General features: G+C 44.1%; 1 protein-coding gene across 3 annotated transcripts in view; it reads right to left on the bottom strand.

The window, feature by feature from the left end:
* Positions 1–20,732, bottom strand: part of mgat5 (alpha-1,6-mannosylglycoprotein 6-beta-N-acetylglucosaminyltransferase) — a 79,566-nt gene extending 58,834 nt beyond the window's left edge. The window contains exons 1-4 of one of the 3 annotated variants that reach the window (XM_085796906.1): positions 20,578–20,732; positions 15,952–16,074; positions 8,050–8,510; positions 1,533–1,697 (exon numbers count right to left, since the gene is read on the bottom strand). In XM_085796906.1, coding sequence (XP_085653032.1) covers positions 1,533–1,697; positions 8,050–8,290 — 406 coding nt within the window. In that variant the 5' untranslated portion in view covers positions 8,291–8,510; positions 15,952–16,074; positions 20,578–20,732. Of the gene's footprint in view, positions 1–1,532; positions 1,698–8,049; positions 8,514–15,951; positions 16,075–20,577 lie in introns of all 3 variants that reach the window. The other 2 variants (XM_085796899.1, XM_085796915.1) reach the window with 2 other exon arrangements.
* Between the last annotated feature and the right edge of the window lie 1,607 nt (positions 20,733–22,339).

Here is a 22,339-nt window from a genome sequence, read left to right on the forward strand (position 1 = left end):
TTTTGCTGGCGTCCTGAAATTTTGTGCCAATTCTGGATAAAAAAACTCTTGATGATGCAGCCATCCTCGACTCCAAAGACAGACAGACTGAAATCCGGGAATAAACTCTGAATACTAACAAGACCCAGACTTGGTCTCTGCCATGCGAGAGTCCTTGGCTTAGAAAATTTATACAATCGAGGTGGAAACAACTGCAGTCCCAGGGCTGCTGCTCAGCTCCATCTTGATAGCAGCCCCTCTGAAAGGCAGGCGTGTTCCCCTCACTGTCCAGATTCTTATCTCTGTAATTGCCTTCCAGTCAAGGAGGAGCACTAGCAGAGCTGGCGACGGCGCTGCCTGCCACCCACTCCACGACAGGAGACATGCTCCGATGGAGACTCTGGAGTGCCGGGGCCTTTAGTTCATTGCCAAGAGAGAGATGTGGGTGCCGCTTTGTCAGCTTGACCTGCATTCAGCATCCAAATGTGGCCTCTCAAGGTGCAGCAGGATGTTTAAAGCGAACAGGGAGCTGCAGGTTTATTGACACGTCGTGGGTCTGGGTACCGAGAGAGGACATTTACTGTGTGAGAGCCAGCTCTTGTACCTGCAGAAACTAGGCTGCCGGTCTGTTTTATTTCATTTTTCTAATGTTGTTTCATTCTGGTGAAGCCTTAATCGACAATATCTAGTATTTTAAATGCAGACAATAACAGCTCAACTAACTATGAATCTCTATAAGCAGTCCAAAACCCAAAGATATTGATATTGATTGGAAAACAAGAAAATATTCGTAGCTATCTTATTGTCATTCAAGCCAAGGCTTTAAAAGAGAAAACGCTACAAAGGCAGTGACAGCATTTGCTTCAATATGGCACTACAGCAGCTGACATTAGGATTAGATCCATTCAAATGTGACTTTGCACGACTCGATCAGCTTAATCCATTTCTGCATATATTGCTTCCGAGCACAGGCTCCACATACCGACTGTTTAATGCTGCGCAAACAGACCGAGAGCACGTCCCACCAGGGTCCCGGAAAAACCAACACCTCGCTCTCTCAACTGGGCTGAATTCATCATCTGAAAGCTGGCAGGAAAATCAATGAAAACTAATAAAAGGGTCATGCAGCGTGAACAGGGGCCTTATTTGAATGATGTCCAAGGATGCGGTCTGGTCCCATAAAGTGCCTGGTGTGCACTGTGCAATGCTGGGAGAGTTTAATTTGTTGTATGCCTTGGGAATGTTTTCTCACTGTGGGAATTTTGAAAAAAAAAAAAAAAAGCCTCAATCTGCGTATCCACATTTCTTTAACTGGTCTCAACTAGTAGGCTTATATGTAAACAGCAGACTTTCATACTCTGAGCGGTGTAACAGTGGAAAAGGAAAATGTAGAAAATCTGCCCATACATGAGTCACAGTTCCTAAGAAAGACTCTCTCTTGTCCACTTAATGTCTTCGAAGACAGACAGCAATTTTTTTCTTCCCCCGGCTACTCAAGATTTCTGTCTCCGTGCATTCAAACCCACCACAGAAAACAAAACGTTGACACCTACCTGCCACGTTCACCTTCTCTGCGTTGGTGGCGCTGGGCGTGGCCGTGCTGGTGCCGTTGGTGAGGTTGCCCCCCGTACCGTTGTAGATGTTCTCCACCTTGGACTCCAGCTTGCCCAGCCTCAGCATGATGTTGTCCAGCAGCACCGCCAGAGTCTTCTTCAAGTCTGTCAATCAGAATGTGGACAGATCAATAAGGCGCCAGATAATGCTCTCACACATTCAGTGCTAATATTGCAGCTAATAACAATTGTATTTAGAGCACTGAAATCTTTGGGTGACCCTTTAATTTACAGGCCGCTAATGACGTCATAATGTCAAGAAATAGCCAAGAAATAATGATTGATTGCGTAGAAATATCGGTCAATTGCCTTTCCCAAAAAATTCAAAGCATGAAAAGCATGTGTAATCTTTTACCTTTATGAAAAACATGACATAATTACTATGAAACTGACCGTTGTTTCTACGCTTTTTCTTGACATTATGATGCAATTACTTGTTATTCTCGGCTATTTCTTGACTATTTCTTGACATTGCCCAAAGTTTTATTTTGAAAAAAAGAAAAGAAAAGAAATTATACGTTTTGAATTCTCCAAGAGGTGCAACTTTAAAACACTCGATTTCAAGTGTTCACTGTTCAGAAAATCCAACTGGCCAATACTTAAAGAGTAAAACTCATTCAAGTTCACTCAAATTCACAAAGGCGAATGTAAGTCAGGTTGTATCCTAGCTACCAAAGTTACTTGTGAGGCGGCAGAGACACATGCAGTACGTTTTGCCCTGATTGATTTCCATTCAGATTTGATTGCTTATCGTTGGCAGGAGAAGACGTTCAGTCCTGTGTGTCATTATCACTTCTCCTTCCAGTGAATACATGCATGGAAATTAAGCTGCTGCTGCTAGTCTGGGGAACCTTACTCAACTATGTTTAAAATGTACGACCAGGGAGGCTCTATCTCCCTCGAGGGCAAGTCACCGGACTTCGGGCGGCTCGCTTGAAGCTTATTTAAATGTAAAACCGGAGCCACTGCGTCTTTGGAAATGACCTTGCTGTTTAATTTGTGCCTTTGCATTTCCATGGGCATTGCATGAGCACTCATCTGCATAGGACACAGCTAGTGGTAGAATAGGCAGGAGGGATGGGTTAATGCCTGGCATTTCTTGGCCTTGTTTATTGTCGTGTTTGTCTGATACAGTATCCGGCAGCTACTGCAATGACATTTATAGGGAAATGTGAAGTTGTTCCAAGCTGCTGCGCCTTGTATTTACAACACGACAACGTGTTTTTTTACGTTTTCAGCACATGCTTTTTGTCTACAACACGGGACTCTTCAAATCCATACAATATTATTTATGGATGTGAAATGTGCAGAACCCTGATTCTGCAGAGCATCACGCTCGCTTTTGCTCAGATGGCGATAATTGCAGCTTGTCTATCACATACAAGCGCCACATTTACCCTCGGCACGATGCATTTGACACGCCAGTTTTCATCACGTCAGAGAGATTGGCAAGGCTGCAACGAGCAGGCCTGCCAGAGCAGCACCAGCCTGATCTGTGCGGGGGGAGAGAGAAATGCCAGGGCATTTGTCTGATTTGGACTGGGAGGAGCCCCGATGCACAGAAAGCAGCGGAGTCGGGGCCAGGAGGAAGCCAAACAGAAAGCTCTGGAGCCGCGGCCCTGCCAAGCTATCGAGATGAACATAATTGGGAGAGAAGGGGTGAGTCCAGGCCTAATGCTCCCCTCTGTTCACCTCAGGAACACAAGCCAGGGCCCTGTGACTCCACTTCAGAGATTCAGGAGGCCTGTTGGGTATCGGAGCTCCCATTTCTTACATGTGCATTAGAAAAAATGCCGATCAATCTGCAAAACGGCATATTTTCGGGCTAAATCTACCAGTCTTGTTTGAAAAAGATGATCTGCCTTGCTTTATGATGATGAGATTTAGCATAATCTTTAAGAACAGCGTCTTTCCTACAGACAATAAGAGAACAGACTCTCATCGATCTGAAATCTTGACTCATGTTCAAAGCATCTTCTCATTTCAAATGGATGTAATTGTGTTTCAACGTAGAGCTGTGAGCAGAGCATTGTTTTCCTCAACCCCTCCCTTGCCCGTGTTCAGCTTGCTCTGTTTTTTTTCTCCTCCTCCTCTCTCTCCAGATCTCCCACTCGCGCACATGAAAGCACTCTGACAACGGACCCATCTGTCAGAGTGGCTACAAACAACAACACATACCTGTTTATTTGCATATAAAGCCAGGGAGTGGGATCTGATTGCAAGTGGTCAATTGAGATGCATGTGGCCTTTTAAAGCCAGGTGTGAACAGAGAGCCTCAGGATATTCCCAGCATGCACTTTCACTTCAACCAGGCAGCAGCAAGAAAGGCAAGAGAAGTCATATTTTGTTTAGATATTGGGTCAATTTATCAAAGTTATGTTTGAATATGAGTCATTTTACCCGTGGCTCTGATTTGCCAATGTTTCTAATCTGGTTTTTAAAGCTATTTTTTTGCTGCCCATCTGGTTTGTCTTTCAACAATGACTGAAAATCAACATGAGGGTGAAGATATTAGTTGTATTTACTGACGGTATCTTACAGTCAAGGCTTTTTGCCCTTGAGGAAAGACTGTTCGTGGTAAGCTGAGGTTATTTTATCCTGCAACAGTTTGGAAATTGCCAAGACAAAGCTCCTTTTAAAAGATAAGCTTCCGCCTCTAAGTTAAAATGTATCATTTATTGCTGACATAAAGTTAGGCAACGTGTTTTTATTGGACAGTTCACTGTAAAGTTGTGCTGCCTCTATTTGGTTTGAGGCAAGGTGATGTCTATGTACATAAAGAGCCTCAAAGATCCACAGAGGCAGTTTGAGGACAATTAAATCTCATCTTATTGTAAATCCACACGAGCGAAGATATCTATCTATCTATGTTTTGCCCTTAAAAAAAAAAAAGGGCCAGTTGGTTCAGAGTGTGATATCAGCAGGAACACAGTTGGCGAAAGTGCAAATTAGGAAATCGAGAAGGAAGTTTGCATTTACACATTCAACCAAAGTGTGAGTCTGAAAGGAAAGTTTAATAGTGTGAGACCTTTATTAGCCAGTGTGTTAAAAAAAAAATGCTGCTGTGAATAATACTCGTCCTCCCGTACACCAACACTGCTGCCGGGTAACCAGATGAGTCACAGTACACCCAGGGACACATTTCTGCCTGTCCCAATATTTCTTAACAAGGTGATGCAGATGCAAAACAAATCCTGCAGCAGTAAACACTTTGAACTTCACTTTGCTTTTAAGAACAGTGTCATATAAAAAGGTAATTATCCGGGTGCACGGCGACCTGTGATTTTTCATTAAGCCGATGTGCGTTTTAAAAAGAAGTGATAACCCTGGAACAAAAGCCTGAGGCGTTTATCACTGAGCCCCATTGTTTACTACCATCCATAAAGCCAGTCTAAACCTAGCCTGGCAGCGCTCTCCATGTCTGTCCACTGTAATATCACAGAGAGAAGACAGAAGCAGAAGGAGCACACAATGACCTTCCAACGCCGGCGAGGACGGAGAGGATTAGAGCAGCAATAGAAGCCGGGACCACACCCAGTCCTGTCTGCAGGCAGGGGGATCCTCCTGACTGTGGTGTGGATGATACCGGCCCTGCAGAGTCGCTCGCAGCAGAGCGTACAAGTGTGATACGTGGAGGAGGAAATCCACAATGGCTGCTGAGCTGTAAGAGGATACAGTCTCAGGTGGATTGTTACACCTGGCTGCACGGATCAGTTCCCGCCCGGACGTGTAGGACGGAAAGGATCACGTCTCGCTCCGCTGTGTAGGGAGAAACGGATGACGACAGCTCCTCAGAGCAGGTTTCAGGTGGACAGATGTGGAATCTACTAACTGGATCCTGCAGAGCGCTATATTCATATCTAGCCCAACTGGCCCAACCAGTATGAATCAAATTACTGAATGACAAGAAAAAAACACAGTGTCAGCATGTACTAATCTCTGAACAAGACAAAAAGAATGAGTGAAGTTGCAGGACAAGTTGAGGCACTTGTACGACATGTACTACACAATGTTTTTCAGCTTCAAAACATCTTAATGCGGAGAGGTGCTGTCAAGAGCCTCTGTGAGCCAGACTCATTCAGCTGCCGAGCAGTGGCACAGAGATATTCCTCTAAAGCCTTTGAGTGAGCTTCACCCTCCTAACCAATCAGAGAAGGCTCAAGTCTGGGGTAGGGCTCACAGCTGTCGATCAATATGTCAATGCATCTCTGGTCTACACTCAGGCTTTGAGCTAGCATTAGCTGCAGAACGATATTGTTATAGCGGCGGCGTCAAGCTCCCCATTCCTGTTTCAGCTCAGACAGCAAACACGACGACGATGTAGGTGGAGGTTGAGTGTAACAGAGCTGAGAGTCTGATTTAAAATATTCATCAATAGGATGAACGTTTAGTTCGGAGGACGTGTGTAGAGATGTGGGAAATCAAATACTTCTGAGAAGTTTCATATTTAAAGAAGAGATCAGGCTCAAGCTAAAGAGGAATACCATCTGTAAACACATCTACGGACTAGTTTCACACATTTGACGGGCTCCAGATGTTCAAGTCACTGCTCTACATAATGTAAAACATAAAGACCTGCATTTAGTCAAATGTGCACCACTGAAATCCTCAAAACAACCAAAAGGTTTCCAATCCCGGCTGTGCATAAACAGGCAGAGCAGCAGCTGCTCTGCTGGTTTCATCCTATTCAACAGGTGTCTTTCTCACAGTCAGTCCGCGCATAAGCTTGGTGCACCAAACATTAAATTCTCCTGCATTAAGATTTTATAGGTCATTTATGAGCAGCAGTGGAGGAGCCCCCTCCTTCTCCTTCCTCATTACAAATCACATCAAGGAAAATCATCCACCGATGAGTCAACACAGGAAGCAAACGGTATCTTGCTGCCTCCCTATCTAATCAAGGACATGAAATGGATTCTGATGTGATATTGGACGGCGGTCGGCAGACGGCTGCAGCTCCAGCAGCACCGTGAAAATCAATCCATCATATGAGGGAAACAAACCAAGGTGGACAGGACATTGTTTCCCCACAAATCTCTGGCTGATGCTACATGAAAGTCTCTTGGCTTGGATCACATTTACCCAAACAAATCCTTACACTAACATTATTATTCCTTTAACCGTTGCTGTTATTAATTACATGATTTAATCGGCTATTTGTCCAGTTTCACTATTGCTGAACAGCCAACATTAGCATTAGCAGCTGTGTTAGCAATAAAAGAGGCTGTAATATGTTGCTTGTTCGGGGCAGGCAATGACTTGACTGAGTTTTTTTCTTTTCTAAGATTCTAGATGAATAACGGTAACGAACCGACTCCTAAAACTATAGGGATTATGGCAATGGGCAATTTGCCAAAATGTTGAACTATCCCTTTAAGAGAAAGTATGAAGTTTTTACACTGAACACTGAGGAGTAAACAGCTGTTGATGCTAACGCTGGCTATGTAGCAATTGCAAAACCCCCAAAGATGTTGAGGTTTGCTTTTCCATAAACAGCTCTGACAATTACTGTGACAGTAAATGGAAAAAGTGCAACCTACTGTTTGTTTGGATATGGAGCTGCTTTACATAGTGGGGTTGATATTTTCCACATGTTTGCATGCATGTACATAAAACCTGAGCAGTTCACCGCTCTGACCTGCAAACTTCATCTCTGTGAAACTCTGTGAAAAGTTCTGCACGGCTTTTGTCGCAGACTCCTGCTGCTTCTTTACATCATCTGGGAGCTGATTTAATCTCCAGGAGCTTTACTGTATCCTGTTGTTTCTCTGGGCATTAGAGAACAATCAATTCCAATCTCAGGTTTCTAATGAAGCCTCCTTTCGAGCCATACAGGTCCATTAATGGCATGAATTAAACTTATTGAAGGCTCTTCTGGACCAGTGCTATTACACTTTAATGCTCCAATGCAGCTGGATCAGACTTCTCCGGTATAGGCAATGTTGTGCCCTCTCAAGAAGTACACAGGTGGAACCACTACATCCAATTTAAAAAACGTAAAATGGCCCTGCGTCATAATTATGTGCCTCTTTGGCTGTATTCCTGTGTGGTAGAAAGAAATTATGGCTCATGCAACATCAGTTAAAACATCAAATCTGCTCATTCTGGGATAGAAACTCGCACAGTCCACATTGTGTGTGACTCTTTCAGCCTCAGTGTGTCACAGGAACAAAAAGACGTCTCTGGAGAAACACATCACAGATCCAGGTCAGGCTGGAAAAAACCATCTGAAGATACGGGATGAAAATACTTTGCTCTCAGCTATTTCAGTCACTCAGCAATCAACACTAAATTTTCTCCATTTGAAGGAGGAGATTGGTTCTGCTGGGTAGCTTTTCAGTGTGCATAAGTGCATAATGCAGCTTGGTCTTGCTGAAAGGCAAACGGCCACAAGAGGACAAAAGCAGCGCTTCCTTTCTCTGGTAATGCTGTGTGGTTGCATGAGGCAGCTACTCACCATAAGCAGTCATGGTGCCCACGTAGGGCCCATCCATAACACTCTGGTTCTCCTCGGCCAGTGCTTTGATGTAACGCTTGCTGAGGTCCAGGATCTGCTGCCGCAGCACAGCGCTGTTCTCGTGGCTGGCTCGCTGCTGGATGGTGAAATGCAGCAGCATCATTCCCCAGATGAAGCCGAAGCTGACCAGGAAGAAGCCCAGCTTCTGGGAGGACAGCTTCCACAGGAAGGGCGTGGCCATGCTGACTGGACGGAGGAGCTGTCGGGGCTGCTGTGACTCCGGTTGAATCAAGGGAAGGTGCAAAAAGGTCGGGAAGGAGAATCAGGAAGGCAGGCGGGGCATGGCTGTGTCAGTCGGCGTATCTGCGGCGGTTGCTTTGCCTCACCAGCGCAACTTCCTTCTCTGACCCATCCTCATCGCTCAGCGGCATCTCACGGGGCCGAGTCTGACCTGCTGCATCCTGCTGCACACAACACAAGACAAACAGAGGGGAGAAAGAGAGATAAACGAGTAGTCATTTGGTTTGTCCGATAAACAAAGATAACAAGGGAGTTCCCACTCCCAACTTAGACCCACATGTACACAGCACAGTTTCAACCCTGATAAGAGGAGCGAGTCAGCAGTGTCAGCGCCAATACGGTGAAAACAGTGAAAGGTTTTGAGAGCTAAAAATAACACTGCCATGTCATTTGATTTGTCTGACACACAGAGTCCCAAAAATATTCAACTAATCGATAAATAAACCAGCGAACAGTTACAGTTATCTGTCAGAGGCAGAGTCCTGTGCCCTGCTGTATGAAATAATGTTATTCTGAGGGGCACGGATGGATTTTCAAAGGGTCAAAGAAACGACTTCATGCCCCGACAGGAGGTGTTTGGGAATGAGCACAGAACAGAGCTCAGGCCTCACTTTCAGCGCGGCGGGTGGTTTATAACCGCAGCACACCACACAGCACAGAGGCACACTGTATCCCAACTGGAGGTCATTGTGTGTGGAGGCTCCTACGGTATGCGCACAGACTGGTGACAACCATTTGACTGGATGGGAGAGGAGGCTCACTGTGGACTGTGACAGGCTGAGCATGCAGGGGAAAACGTCTCGCCTCTTCATGCGTCTGGATTTATGAAGCTTTTATTCTTTTAAAGAGGAAAAATAACACAAACGCTGCTGGAGAGGTGCCTTGTCCAACTTAAATCTCCTTCAAAAATAAGGATTAAGTTGCACCGGGGAGAGTGGTATTGATTATATGACGAGATAGTGATACAGGCTTTAGGCAAAAATAAAAGATAATTCTTGAAAGAGGAGCTTCACGAGATGTTTATGATTGATGGGGCTGTGTGTATTTATGCAATCATAAACATTCACATCACCTGGCTGCAATCCATCTTCCTCACTGACAAGCAAGCGCACAGACACTTTGAACACACACTGCCACTTTCTGTCTCTGCATTTTCTTTCCTTTTTAAAATCTAACTCCCAACAGGCCTTTCTGCTGCATAAATGAAGAGGATCTCCCCCTCTCGGACTGTGTGTGGTTCAGCATTAGCACATTCTGTACGACAGGAGATATAAAGGTCACAGGTTTATTCATGTAGTCTGACAAAAGGAAAAACATCTGTGGGAGGCTAAAGGTCAGGCACAAGATTTCAATTACCTGCTCACAGCAGGAGCTTTTGTATCAAACAGAAACAAAGTTACAACAGCAATTACTTTAATTAGCCGGTTAGCTGTCAATTAGTTTGTCTGCATGGTGTCAGAAAAGGGAAAAGGTTTGCCCAATAAAGAGCAAAAATGTAAAGATATTCTATACTTATCGAGCTACAATGTGATTCAAGTTCATCATCAACACTTCAGACAGCACTGACTGTGAACACCAACATCACTGTTGCACATTATTCCCCATCCCTCTATCCACTCGTTTCCTCTCATAACAGCCATTTAATGAAGGTTGTAAATGTCCACTCACAAAAAGACACAAAGCCAAACAGACACATACACAGTCGTATGATGCATGGGTTGGAACCGACCACCAACATACTCGATTTTGGCGGCTTCTCTTCGACCATATTTAAACATTCACTTTATGCATCTTGGGTGGATTATACACCCGGGAATAAACGCATGAGAAATTCATGACTAGGGCTGAAATCCAACAGCTGTCGAAAGACTAAAAGCCTTACTCCATCTGTGTCAGTGTGTAGAGGTAGCTGCTGCAGAGTGAGTCATAATGCAAGTTAATATTAACACCTACAAATCATCCACAAGGTGCACTAACTTTATTATTTGATCCCTGATCAATGAGAAGATAATGAAACGTCTGTCTCCCTCCTGGCTGAGAGATGCGATTCATCCGTGTGTTTGTTTTAGTTGTCAGCCGAACTGTTGTGGTGTCAGAAGTGAGAAGCTGAAGACTTGAACTTATTCTTTCTCTGACGTTTTGGAGAGTTACCAAACACCAAACATTTGTGATCTGGCCCACATACAGTAGATCCACAAAGGTGCAACACAGATGAGGAACTGTGAACTCATTTCTTTGCATACTACAATTGGAGGCCACACACTATGAAAACATGATGGTGGCCTGACCTCACTATGGCCAGAGGAAGCACTTCTGTTAGTTATACTTGGCTATTGAACCAGAGGAAGCCAGTCAGGATGCGGATATTGACAGATCTCCTGGAGGTTGCTCTGTAATCTGCACACGGGTCTTCAAAGGCTCCTGGGGTTAAATGTAAATGAAAATCAAATTCCCTCAAATAGCAACTGAATTTCCTGCTGATATACAACACGTAACGGCCACAGTGGCACGACAGTCAGTGCTTCAAAAATCACAAAAGCAAAAGCTCTCCACTCGTTTCTTTCTCTCAAAAAGGCCTTGATGCATTTCCAGGTTTTCACTGGATTGTGCATCAGGAGTCTTCACGGTAGAGCAAAGCCAAGTACAGTAATGAGAAGACCAGATTTTGATCGGTGATGCCAGTTGATAAATTACATCCAGATATCTCTATCTGCTTGTTAAACGAACATCACATCTCTAGACATGGGGCCTGTCTACAGAAATGGATGAAACACTTGACAAAACTAATTACACATCTTTTAAAATCCTCTCACTTGTCCATATATGAATGATTGTGCTAAAGCAGAACAAAGACGGTTATACGAGCACGGCTGAACTGCTGGCACAAAATACATCAGCACCCTCCTCAAGGAACACAAAAGGCCGTTACACAAAAGCCTCTTTTCACCTTCCATCTATCCATCGGCTTCATAAATAGGTCAGACACAGCTGCAAGCAGCTTCCAGCAGGGCTGAAATCTCACAGCAGGTTATGACACAACATAATTGTTCAGTCATTTAAGACGAAGGCTGGTGTCTGTTTTCTATATGGGAAATCTACTGTATTGTCTGAAAACTGGGAAAACGCAAATGCCAGTCTTATTTTTAAAACGACATTTCATTCTTAAATTTGCTTCGTGGTGCGTGCAAAACAAGCCTTTCTGGGAAACAAAATCTCCGCACCGCACTGTGAACGTTTGAGACGAGCCCCTGGCTGTGGCGCTGTGCAATCTGCAGTGCTGATAAAAATCGGATGTCTCTCTCGTAGCTCGAGACTCCGTCGTTGTTGGAGGAGGAGGAAGAGGAGGAGGAGGAGGAGGAGGAAGAAGAAGAAGAGGAGGAGGGCAGGAAGAGGCTGGCAGCGCTCTCTGGTTTGGGCGCAGACGAGGACGGGAGGCTTTGGGGGCTGTTTATCAGAGAGGAACGCGGCTCAGACTACCCCGTGGTACATCACTGGGAGAAGCGCGAGCCAAAACCCACACACTACATTGACTGAACCGTTTCTGAATACACACACACAGACACACACACGCCCCATCGGAGCTGGCTCTCTCTCGTCTGGCCTGATTTCTTGTGTCTATCAATCTTTTTTTAAGGCAGAAACTGATCATTCCCCTTTGTTAGGAGGCTTTCGATTAACAGGCTTGTGTCCTATGATCCCCCACACACACACACACACACACACACACACACACACACCAGTACATACATCTCTCAGTTACCTTCTGGTTTCTAATTCAGGGCTGTAATTTGTCTGGCAGGAAGCCCTCTGGCTCTGAGCAGCAGCAGCAGCAGCCCTGTGAAGCTGTGTGTGTTGACAGCCAGCTAAGGTTGCAGAATATACGATCCTTCGCAACTTGAGATGATAACGTAACAACCTGCTGAATGGTTTGTTTTTTCATTGTTGGAAGAGGTGGCAGATAAAACAACCAGCAGGGTCCAGGGAGGCGGTGAAGACAGAGGCAATTGAATCGTCTTTCCCACCGTCCTGGGAGGAATCACTGTCGTCCCGGATCCGCTACAAAGGACTTCTTTCTGCCGGGGAGAGCACAGCAGCTTATCGGATCCACCACACTGTGGCAGCGACATAGGAAGAGAAACAAACCTACTGCACCCCAACCAGGAAATAACATGGTTGTGATAACTGTAATGGTGCTGATTCTATCTGACAAGAAGAATTTAAAAAAAGCACATCTGAAAAAACAACAGCGCAAAACAATGAGGAGATGCTCCGAAATGACAGAGTTTTTAGTTTGTGTCACAGCTTTCACCAATTGAATGCTTTAATCACTGCACTGGTGGTGGCCTTTGCTATTCAAGCGCAGCAGTGAGAAGCTCTGGGTGAAGGCTCTTTCATGCATGTGAAAACCAATCTAATTACGTACAAATATGGAAATCTGGTTCGGTGGATCGCTTTTTAATAGGCGCATTAAAAGTCCAATGGAGGCCATCTGTTTACAATCAAGGTGTGACAAGAAATGTTGTGTTAAATACATATGTATCCTAACCCTCCGACAGATGGTGGGTCATCATCTGCATTATGAATTCAGAAGAAATATATGAATATAGTAGGAGAAAAGCCCCAACAGGAACTTGATATAAGGTGTCAATAACTAACTGAGTCTGTAAGGTCAATGGTATATTCTACAATCGACTACAAATGAAACACATTTTTAGAAAGGTGAGTGTGCTTCTACCCAAGGCTGTGCATTAACAGAACAAAGTAGAGCTTTGTCCATCAGTTTCCAGCTTTACACACACACCTGTTCACATTATCAAACACCTGCACCACTGCATTTGCCGTTGGAGATCGTTCACCAATCATGGATCCTGGGTTTATTATTTTTCTCCCTTTGCGGATGTAACTGGTTTTATGACAATGTCGCAGGGATTTAGACTAAACAATGATATTGCATCATTGTCAAAATAATCATCTCAGGCTTTAATATCTCTCTCCAGCCTCGTCCTAATCACACAGCCTTTGTTGCCCTTGTTCTGTCGTCATATGCTGAATTGCTAAGACGGGGGGCCAGATGGCACAGCGAGGTAAAGACTCTGTCCATTTCCTCTGCATCTGCGCTGGGCTGAAAATAACTCAAAGAGTAGTTTAAGGGATACTCCATAAAGGTGATGCAGGCCCGCGGAGGTCGACATTAATTCCAGTGCATTACTCCAGGTCAAAAAGAGACAGAGCGCGCCTTCTACGACGCTGGAAAAATATACACTAAGAGCTTGTTGTATAACCGCAGAAAGTAGAGAAATATGCTTTAGACGTAGCCTCGCCATCAATTATGGATCACCTTTGAAAAAGTATCCATTTTTCTGCTGAATATAAATAGGCTTTTCATGGAGCTTGACTTCTCACACCAAGGTAACGCAAGAGCTCTCTGGAGGAGGCAGCCAGCAGCCTTAAAAATTCATTTTTTTATGTGACTCCTGTGCTTACTATCTCTGCCGTCCACTGTAAATAAACACACATAGAAAATCACAGATAAAAGACACTCTCTGCCTCTGAATCATTATCACTCTCTTATAGGGCCGATATACAAGTATTCAAGCTCACCTTCAGACCATGAACTGTTCTGGGCTGGTTTCAAAATAAAAATGTGAAAATTCAAGATGGCCACATGCCCATTTATTGCTCTTACTGTTGCTGTGACAACCCTCCATTTAGCGCAGGAGCTAAGAGGATCAAGTTCAGGGATTATTTTGAAAAGTGAAATTCCTCATTCCAGTCAATCCTCTCCCTCCGGACCAGGACTGCATGGGCTAGTTTGCCTGTTGCCTGGCTAAAGAAGACGACGTGATCCTGATGATATGGCCCTGCTGCCATGGAGACCGGTGTGACTCTGCATCTTAATGGGCTTTTTTTCGCACAAGCCCCGCCTCTTAATTATTCATTAGGGCCCCCCGACAGAGAAACCGTACTGATGTGTGAATCCGGCTGACGTGCACTACGCAGACTCCTCCTGCAGATCACTTCAACAGGTTTGAGTCTAAACTGTGACTGGCACCCAGATCAATGTTAATGTGTTCTTTATTGAGTGACTAATGGCTCAAACAGCTCTTCAAGGGGACCACCTTCAAGGCTGAGGTTTACAGAGCCACATGGATTTTTTTTTTTTTTTTGCAAAGAGCAACAGACAAAAGAGACTTTCAATAAATAAGTTAAACAAACAAATAAGACGCCTACTCCCACAGACGGTTTGTGGTGAGGGTGGGAAAAAAAAAAGTTGCATGAATTGGTTATTTTCCTGTCAGTCATAAGATAAGATCAGGGGGAAAAACAATGGAATTTCAAAAAATGCACCCTGTTGCTCATGCTCATCTGACAAAACCTCAAAAGTTGTCACATCTCCTCTTCTCTAACCTCGTTCTCTTTTTTTTTTTCTAGTGGCTCAGTGCTCACCTCAGTGTGTCTGGTCAGGGCTCCACTGAGGATTACCGTGGCAAATGTGAACGTCCATATGAAAAACGTGGCATTTAGGCTTTCGTTCAGGAGGTGCACCCGTTCTCCCTCTCCTCCCTGAACTCTAATCAGTCTAAAAAAAAATAAATGTTAATGTGCAGACAAGCATCTGTTTCTTTTCCCAGACAGAAACTGCGACATTTCAGCACCTGGCAATATTCAACTCGATGAACACACACTTTATTAAAACTGGAGGCAAAGGTGCCTCCAGTTTTAATAAAGTACAGCCCTCCTTCATGAGTTCAGATAACTTAAACTGAGTATCAATGCTACAACTGCAATTACCATTTCTTTCATTTTCTATTGATCTGCTAATTATTTTCTTAATTAAAAAAAAACAATCATTAAGTCTATGGAACAGCCATCAAAACTTGAGAGTCCTTCTGTCCAACCAAGAATCCAGATGCCAAAGATGTCCAGTTTAATATACAGCTCATCATATAAATTCAATCAAAATCGCAAAGTGGCCACAAATAAATATCTAAATGTGTGATAAAACATAGCCCAGGTCTCTAAACCATATTCTCCAGATGTATGAAAACATGTTTGCTTGGTACAAACTTAAGCATCATGTCATCATCTTTGTAAGAGAAAATAAATCTTACAATTTGCAGTGTAAATCTTTTCATTTAATCGTTCCAACCAGGTTTAATGTGATGTAAAACAGAGAAAAGCAGCATTACTGTAATGTCAGAACTACTAGTAAACAGCTGCCAGTAATTTTCTGTCAACTGCTGCAGCTCTAATCAATATATGATATGATATGGGTCTATTCTTGAATCTTAAAAAAGGGGAAGGTACATGCATGTAAATCTGCAGTTGATAAAAATGTAATATATTTTTTACTCTGCATAGTTTTCATTCTTTCGAGGACAAAACAAAAAAACCCTCTCTGATTCTGTATTACAGTTACCTCTGGTATTTGAAGTATTGAATATCTTTGATGACTGAGGTATTCTGCTTCCTTTTCACACATTTGACACTGTTTTCACTGCAGACGAGGCGTTCAGGGGTGCATGACAGCTAGCTTTCCCCTCTCCATGAAAAAAGAAAAGCTGGAAGCCGTGTACCTTTCACCACACAGTCTAATTTTACCTATTTTAGTCGTCTGGGGCTGAGGCTGAGTGCTGAGACGTAGCCGCGTTTCTTTGAGCTCTGTGCCGCCGCCACTCGTTGACGCTCTGACAGTCACCGCCGCTGATCTCTGCGCCCCTGAAACTGCCAAACACATGCAGTGCATTATTATGACAACTGTGGCAGCTGTGGCACGAGTACATATCTAAACAGATATTTAATAGCCTGACTAATGTTTAATTCTTATTTCTCCGGTCTTATTTTGATGTTTTGGAAAAGATAATTAAAACATATAACACAATACAGCCTGGTTTGACTGGCATGAGAAGAAAACAACTTTGCAGCTGCTTCAATTTACAGTGAGGGGAATAGGTAAACAAACCTTGCACCACTGGCCTGTGTTCAATGTACCCACTTTGGTGCTGTACATCTTCTTATATAACCTGAGGCATACTGTACGTACGTAGGCTGCACACGTGCATTCATCTGGCCGGCTTCCTGTTTGCTACCTCTCTCTGCTCCTGCAACACACCAGACTGAAGCTTTCATGTCGGATTTTAATCCCACAGTGACTCAGTGAAAAGTTGCATAAATGAGTTTTGCGCTGTAACCTCATTTCATCGGCACAAATCTGAAGATCGGATCGTATGAACCCTCTGTGATAATTAATGAAATTAAGTCCGATCAGATAAAGAGAAAACGATAATTCACCCTGCATCAGAATCACATTACGCAACTGCTGTTATGAAAGTGAGGATGGGGCCTGATGACACTTCCTTCCCCCCCAACCTCTGGAGTAACACAAGTGTAAAACCACTGAGCTTAAACCTTGACCTCAATGTCCAGCTCCACTCGGGAAACCTAAGTCCAATCAAGTGTGTCCGCAGTGGACCGTTCAGGAACAGGTCGCTCTGATAGAGCAGAGTCCCTGGACGGCTTATGGACGACGGTGGTGACTGACCATCAGTGAACCCTGAGCCGTCTCCACAAAAGGAATCGCCTCAGCACTTTTGGAGACGGGAGGAAAACAAAAAACTAAAAAAACAGAAGCAGCAAGCAAGAAGGGGGGGATTTACTCTGTATAACTTCTGATCACTCCATTCAAAGTGACAGCATTGACGGGAAATTAGCTCTTCTGCTGAGAATACCCATGACCACACAACGCTGACTGACTGAACATCCAGGAACTACAGCCGCCACTAAACAGGAACCGCTCACATCTGATTTACAACGCTGATTGTGTCTTTACACAGAGCTACATCTATCGGTTTTCTCTTCAAGTTCAAAACGAGCACATGCTTGTCTTTAAAAACCTCCCAAAACACGGCCGTCCTGCTCAGACCTGCACCGACAGGGTTTGACCTGCCGCAACACGCAACAGGATAGAGAGAGAGAGAGAGGACAAGAGGACACGTCCACCATCCTGTACATGACCATGAGTGTCGACAACAGGCCCAGTGACGAGCGTGGACCACGAATGAGACGGGTTACTTTTGTTTTCTGCTGTGGTGACTGTACACAAGTGTTGTTGATATGACAACACAAATTCTTCTCACGCAACACAAACAATGAAACCACATCCAGCAGCATGTAAAGAAGGGCGCACAATGCATGCCCACATCCTCCTCAAACATGGACGTTCATTTACACACACACACACACACACAGACACACACACATATATGAAAATGTTCTTGATGCAAAATTAACAAGACTTTCTATGGGTCTGAGTGCAGGGTCCATGCACTGTTATGCAACCAGATAGATGCAAACATGCACAGTGTGATAGCACCATGCCCGACTACTGAAGACACTCTCTACCCAGCATAAAAACTAATCTTAAATCTGGTCTTCACTCTTAATGCAGGTCCAAATCCTTTTTAAAGCCTTTGAGGGCGTCAGAAGCTGCAAAGTGTGTTCACTTCCTATCTGACAACACAACCTCCAGCCCGACACTTTCGCTTATTCAGAAACTGAAAATGTGCCTAATCATCCCAAGACGATCTGCTGAAAGACGATCCAAGCTTTGTTACTGACAATGAAAATGTTTTATTCTGGTTTGACCAGATTTTCACTTGCTCACGTTACCTGGTAGTTACAACAACACTACAAATTCCTTTTGAATTTTAATACAGGAATTGATATATACACAGTTTCTTTGCCATTGCCCTGGATGTGAAAACTTTTTTTTTTAAATTTGCAACAGGGTTTACTGTCCTTTTTGTGACCTGCCCTACTGAAGAACAGCTCTCTGCAGCTCAAATGTGCAGCAGGAATATTTGAGTGCTTTGCAGCTACAAGAGCTGCAAACAGTGGAGTGACTGTAGAGCAGCTCGTGTGCAGTGCACGCTGGGAAAGAGGCTCCTCAGTGTGGAGGGCCGGTGTGGAGGAGAAGGGTTTCCAAAAAGCTGATTCATAACTCAGTGTGAGCTTAAGGACACTCTCCTCCACTGACCCCGGCATGGAGTAACACCAGAAACCAAACCACCTTGAAGGACCGCTGACATAGAGATACGTACGTTTTATTGGCTTAGTGATCAGTAACTAGACTGAACCCACGAATACGAGAGGACAGGTGTGTGTGTGTGTGTGTGAGAGAGAGAGAGAGAGAGAGAGAGAGAACAGGAGCCCTTTAATCACAGAAAGGCCAAGTGTTTTCTCTTTCCCCGCATGGCATCCATCACCACGGCCCGCTTCTCCTCAATCCCTCCTTCCCTCAGCCTCTGCTGGCTCTCCACCCCGAGCCCACCAACACAACCCCTGTCCCCCACCCTCTTTCCCTCTCTCTCACACACACACACCCTCCAACGATTTCTTGCCAGTGAAGCATGCCACCGAAGCAAAGCTCCTTTTCCTCAGGATTTATAATCCCAAAGGCTCCAGAAAAAAAAGAGGACTGAAAGAGCTCTTTATAAAGCCAGGGCCAGTCGGTGGCTCACCTCTAGATGGTCACTACACTCAGCTTTAGCTCCTAAAGTTCAAGATTATAACACACATTTCCATTTTTTTTTCCTTAATAAGATCAAATATACTGTAATTTCCCCAGCAGATACACTTCTCCACAACTCCTACCCAAAACCGTATCACAACAACCTTTTCTAAAAGGACAAAGCCGTTCTGTCCAGCTCTCCAGAGATAGCACTCACAATCACATGTGCAGCCTGCTGCATGATGACAACACAAGCTACACCTCGTTTAATCAAATCAGCAGGTCATAATTTCATTACATGAGACTCCTCATGTTGCAGACTGAAAACGGACTGGACTGTACTGGAGAGTTAAGTGTTTCTTTTTTCCCTGCATGAACAATGAGCCTCTATATAAATGTTTTCACTTTTTTAAGATTTGGCTTGCTTGTAACTAAATTTTTTTTTTAAATCATGTACTTGAGCAATAAATAACTTGTTGACCTGATTTCCCTAATATCAAGTGTGTTTTTTGTATCACCTTTCACCAAATTCAAGGTACAACCAGTATTTCCAGCATTTCCAGTAGAAGGCAGGCAGAGCATGATTACAGCAATCATCTTCCTTCCTCTTCCTCTTCCTCAAAGCGATGAATACAGTTTCATGCAAAAGTTTAGACACCCGCCCTGATCAACATTTCTGTTCATGTCAAGGCACAAAGTTAAACATGAAACACTCTTTTTGCTATATTTTTAAGCAATATCAGATTATTATTTTTAACAATTATTTTATAGTTTTCTAAAATTTTTAGAGTGAAAAAGGGGAAACAAAGCAGCAGCCTGCAGAAGAATGGGAAACCCAGGAGACTTGAGCTCTCAGATAACTTTGACCAAGGTATCAGACAAGATATTTATTTTTACACACTGTAATAGTTTCAAAAGCGGGATCTAAAAAACTAATATATATATTTATATTATGCCTTTTGGAGATCATTGCATCTTCCACTTGCTGAACTGTTCACATTAACAGAAATGTAGACCAGGTGTGCCCATACTTTTGCATGCCACTTTAGTAGTAAGTAATGGATTTAAGAGGGGGCTGGTAGCAGCTGGTAATTGATTGACAGCTACGTCATCAACTGCCAATTAACGGAGCTGCTCGAGACCTTATACGAGGTGTAAAAAGGATGCTATTCTTCACCTACACCGTCCACTGCCTCCATCATGATACACCGCGTTATTGCCACTTTGTCTCATAAGCTAAGCTAAACCTGCCCCAGAAATAATAACAATAGGACCCCCCCTCCACCCCTGTTCGCTGCGGCGATCACCGTCTCGATTCCCAAAACACACACACACAAAAAAAGCCCCCATCCAGCTAGCCTCGTTAGCTATTCAGCTCTATTATTATCACCCGCTGCTGTTTTAACACGAGCAGCCGCCGCCGTAACGAGCTACAGTATCACCGTCTCCGCTGCTGCTGCTGGCGGCTACATTAGCTTTGTTTCAGAGGGGAAGGGGAGGCCGACCACCACTCATTTCACAACACACACCGCCGCAATGACAAGTCGCCCACTCCCCGAGAACACACACACACATACAGCAAAACACTGCGCCTCTCTCTCTCTCCCCTTCTCTCTCAATCAGCCGCCGTTGTTTCCTCAACAGTGGGGCACAGAAAAGCAAAGCTCCCGGCCACCGGCAGGCAGCGAAAAGGGGAGCGCACAGTGAGCAAGGCTTACCTTTTCCCCGTCCGGAGCTCTCGGTGGTATTTTAAGGTGGTAATATGAGTTAAAAATCCACGCAGGGAGGTTGTGTGTGTCGTTGTGTTGGGGGCAGACCGGGTGTAGATGAGACTCTCCAGCCACAGCGCAGCGCAGCGCACTGTGTTTGCTCTGCCCACTAGCGGAACGAGACGAAGCGCAAGGGACCGTCTGCGTGTTCACCACCTGCTAGAAAACGAAAAAAAGAAAAGAAAAGAAAACTATCCCTAATCACAGCAGTACAGTATTGATTTAAAATAGCTTTTTTAGTAGGTAGGCTACTTTCAACCTTCCACTCCACTATATTTATTTGATAACTTAAAAAAAAAAAAACGTATCTTCGCAAATTAAGGTACAGTGTTATCATTTTCTGATTCACTGTCATAGATTTATTAAAGCCTCTGGAAACCCAAATCCACCAAAGCCTCCTAACCATGTATTTTAGGGTCTTATGTACGTATTATTAAACATGTAAAAATAATTAGAAAAAAGTTTCCATCCAAATTGAAAATATTTGTCTTTTAAGGTTTTGTACAGTAGGTTTGAATTGGGCGGAGTTATCTCTGGGATTTATCACGCAATAAATCCTACCCACTCATAAATCGCCACGTCAGTTCTCTCACCCAGCCCCCCAGTGGCGGCGAACAAAACCGTTCTGCTAACGGTCGCTCCTCCACTCCTCTCAAGTCCTCACAACCAGAGCCATGTCAACCCGAGTTGTGTGTGTGTGGCGATTAGCTTTTAGCATTCATTAGCTTTCCAGCGCGACCTGCCCTGTCTGTCTGTCAGTGCCCACAACTCCTCACATCTCCTCTACATGCAGCCGATACAGCCGTTTCTTTTATGTGTGTGTGTGTGTGTGGGGGGGGGTGTAAATCCGCGATCAGCATTTAGCCTTTATTAGCTTTCCAGCGCGACCTACCTTGTCTGTCTGTCTGTCTGTCTGTGTGTGTGCCCACAACTCCTCACAACTCCTCTCTACATACAGCCGATACAGCCGTTTTTTTGGGGGGGTGAGGGGAGGGAGGGAGGGAGGGTGTGTGTAAATTGGCGATTAGCTTTTAGCATTTATTAGCTTTCCAGCGCGACCTGCCTTGTCTCTGTGTGTGTGTCTGTCAGCCCCTCCTGGCGCTCACACAGACATGAGTGATGGTTAAAAGCTTCTTTTTTTCTGTGAGACTACGACCAAAGACGGTTATGACGCTCCAAAACGAAGCTGGTAGTCTAGTTAGCTGCTAAATAGCATCAATCAATCGATGCACGTCCTCCGGTGAGGACTTTTTTTTTTTTTAACGGTCGCCATTGACGTGTTGCTATGACAATGGAGCTGTCAATCATAGCGTTATCTGCCACGCCCACACTGTCCTGACCAGTGGCATCAATAGTGCCTCAATAGCAAAATGAGCTGTTTTTAAACAAGGTTTTCTAATAGTTATGAATAGTTATTGTCACTCAGACTTTTGTGGATGCTTAATGAGGCACTTGACTTTGATATAATATAAGCATTTTTACCATATATAGTCAGGTTTCCAAAGGCTTTAACAAAATGTTATACTACAGTACTGATTTAATTTTTTTTACTTTAACTGAGTAGTATTTGAAACACTGGGATTTTACTTAAAATAGCTTATTTTTTTAGGGTTAGGGTTTAGGTAGGCTACTTATACTTTACCTGAGTATTTTTTTAACCTTCCACTCTTGATAACTTAAAAAAGAAAAAGAAAAAAACTTATCTTCGCAA

Source organism: Trachurus japonicus, chromosome 2, assembly GCF_045865225.1.
Source record: "Trachurus japonicus isolate A0001 chromosome 2, Traja_1.0".
NCBI classification, from domain to species: domain Eukaryota; kingdom Metazoa; phylum Chordata; class Actinopteri; order Carangiformes; family Carangidae; genus Trachurus; species Trachurus japonicus.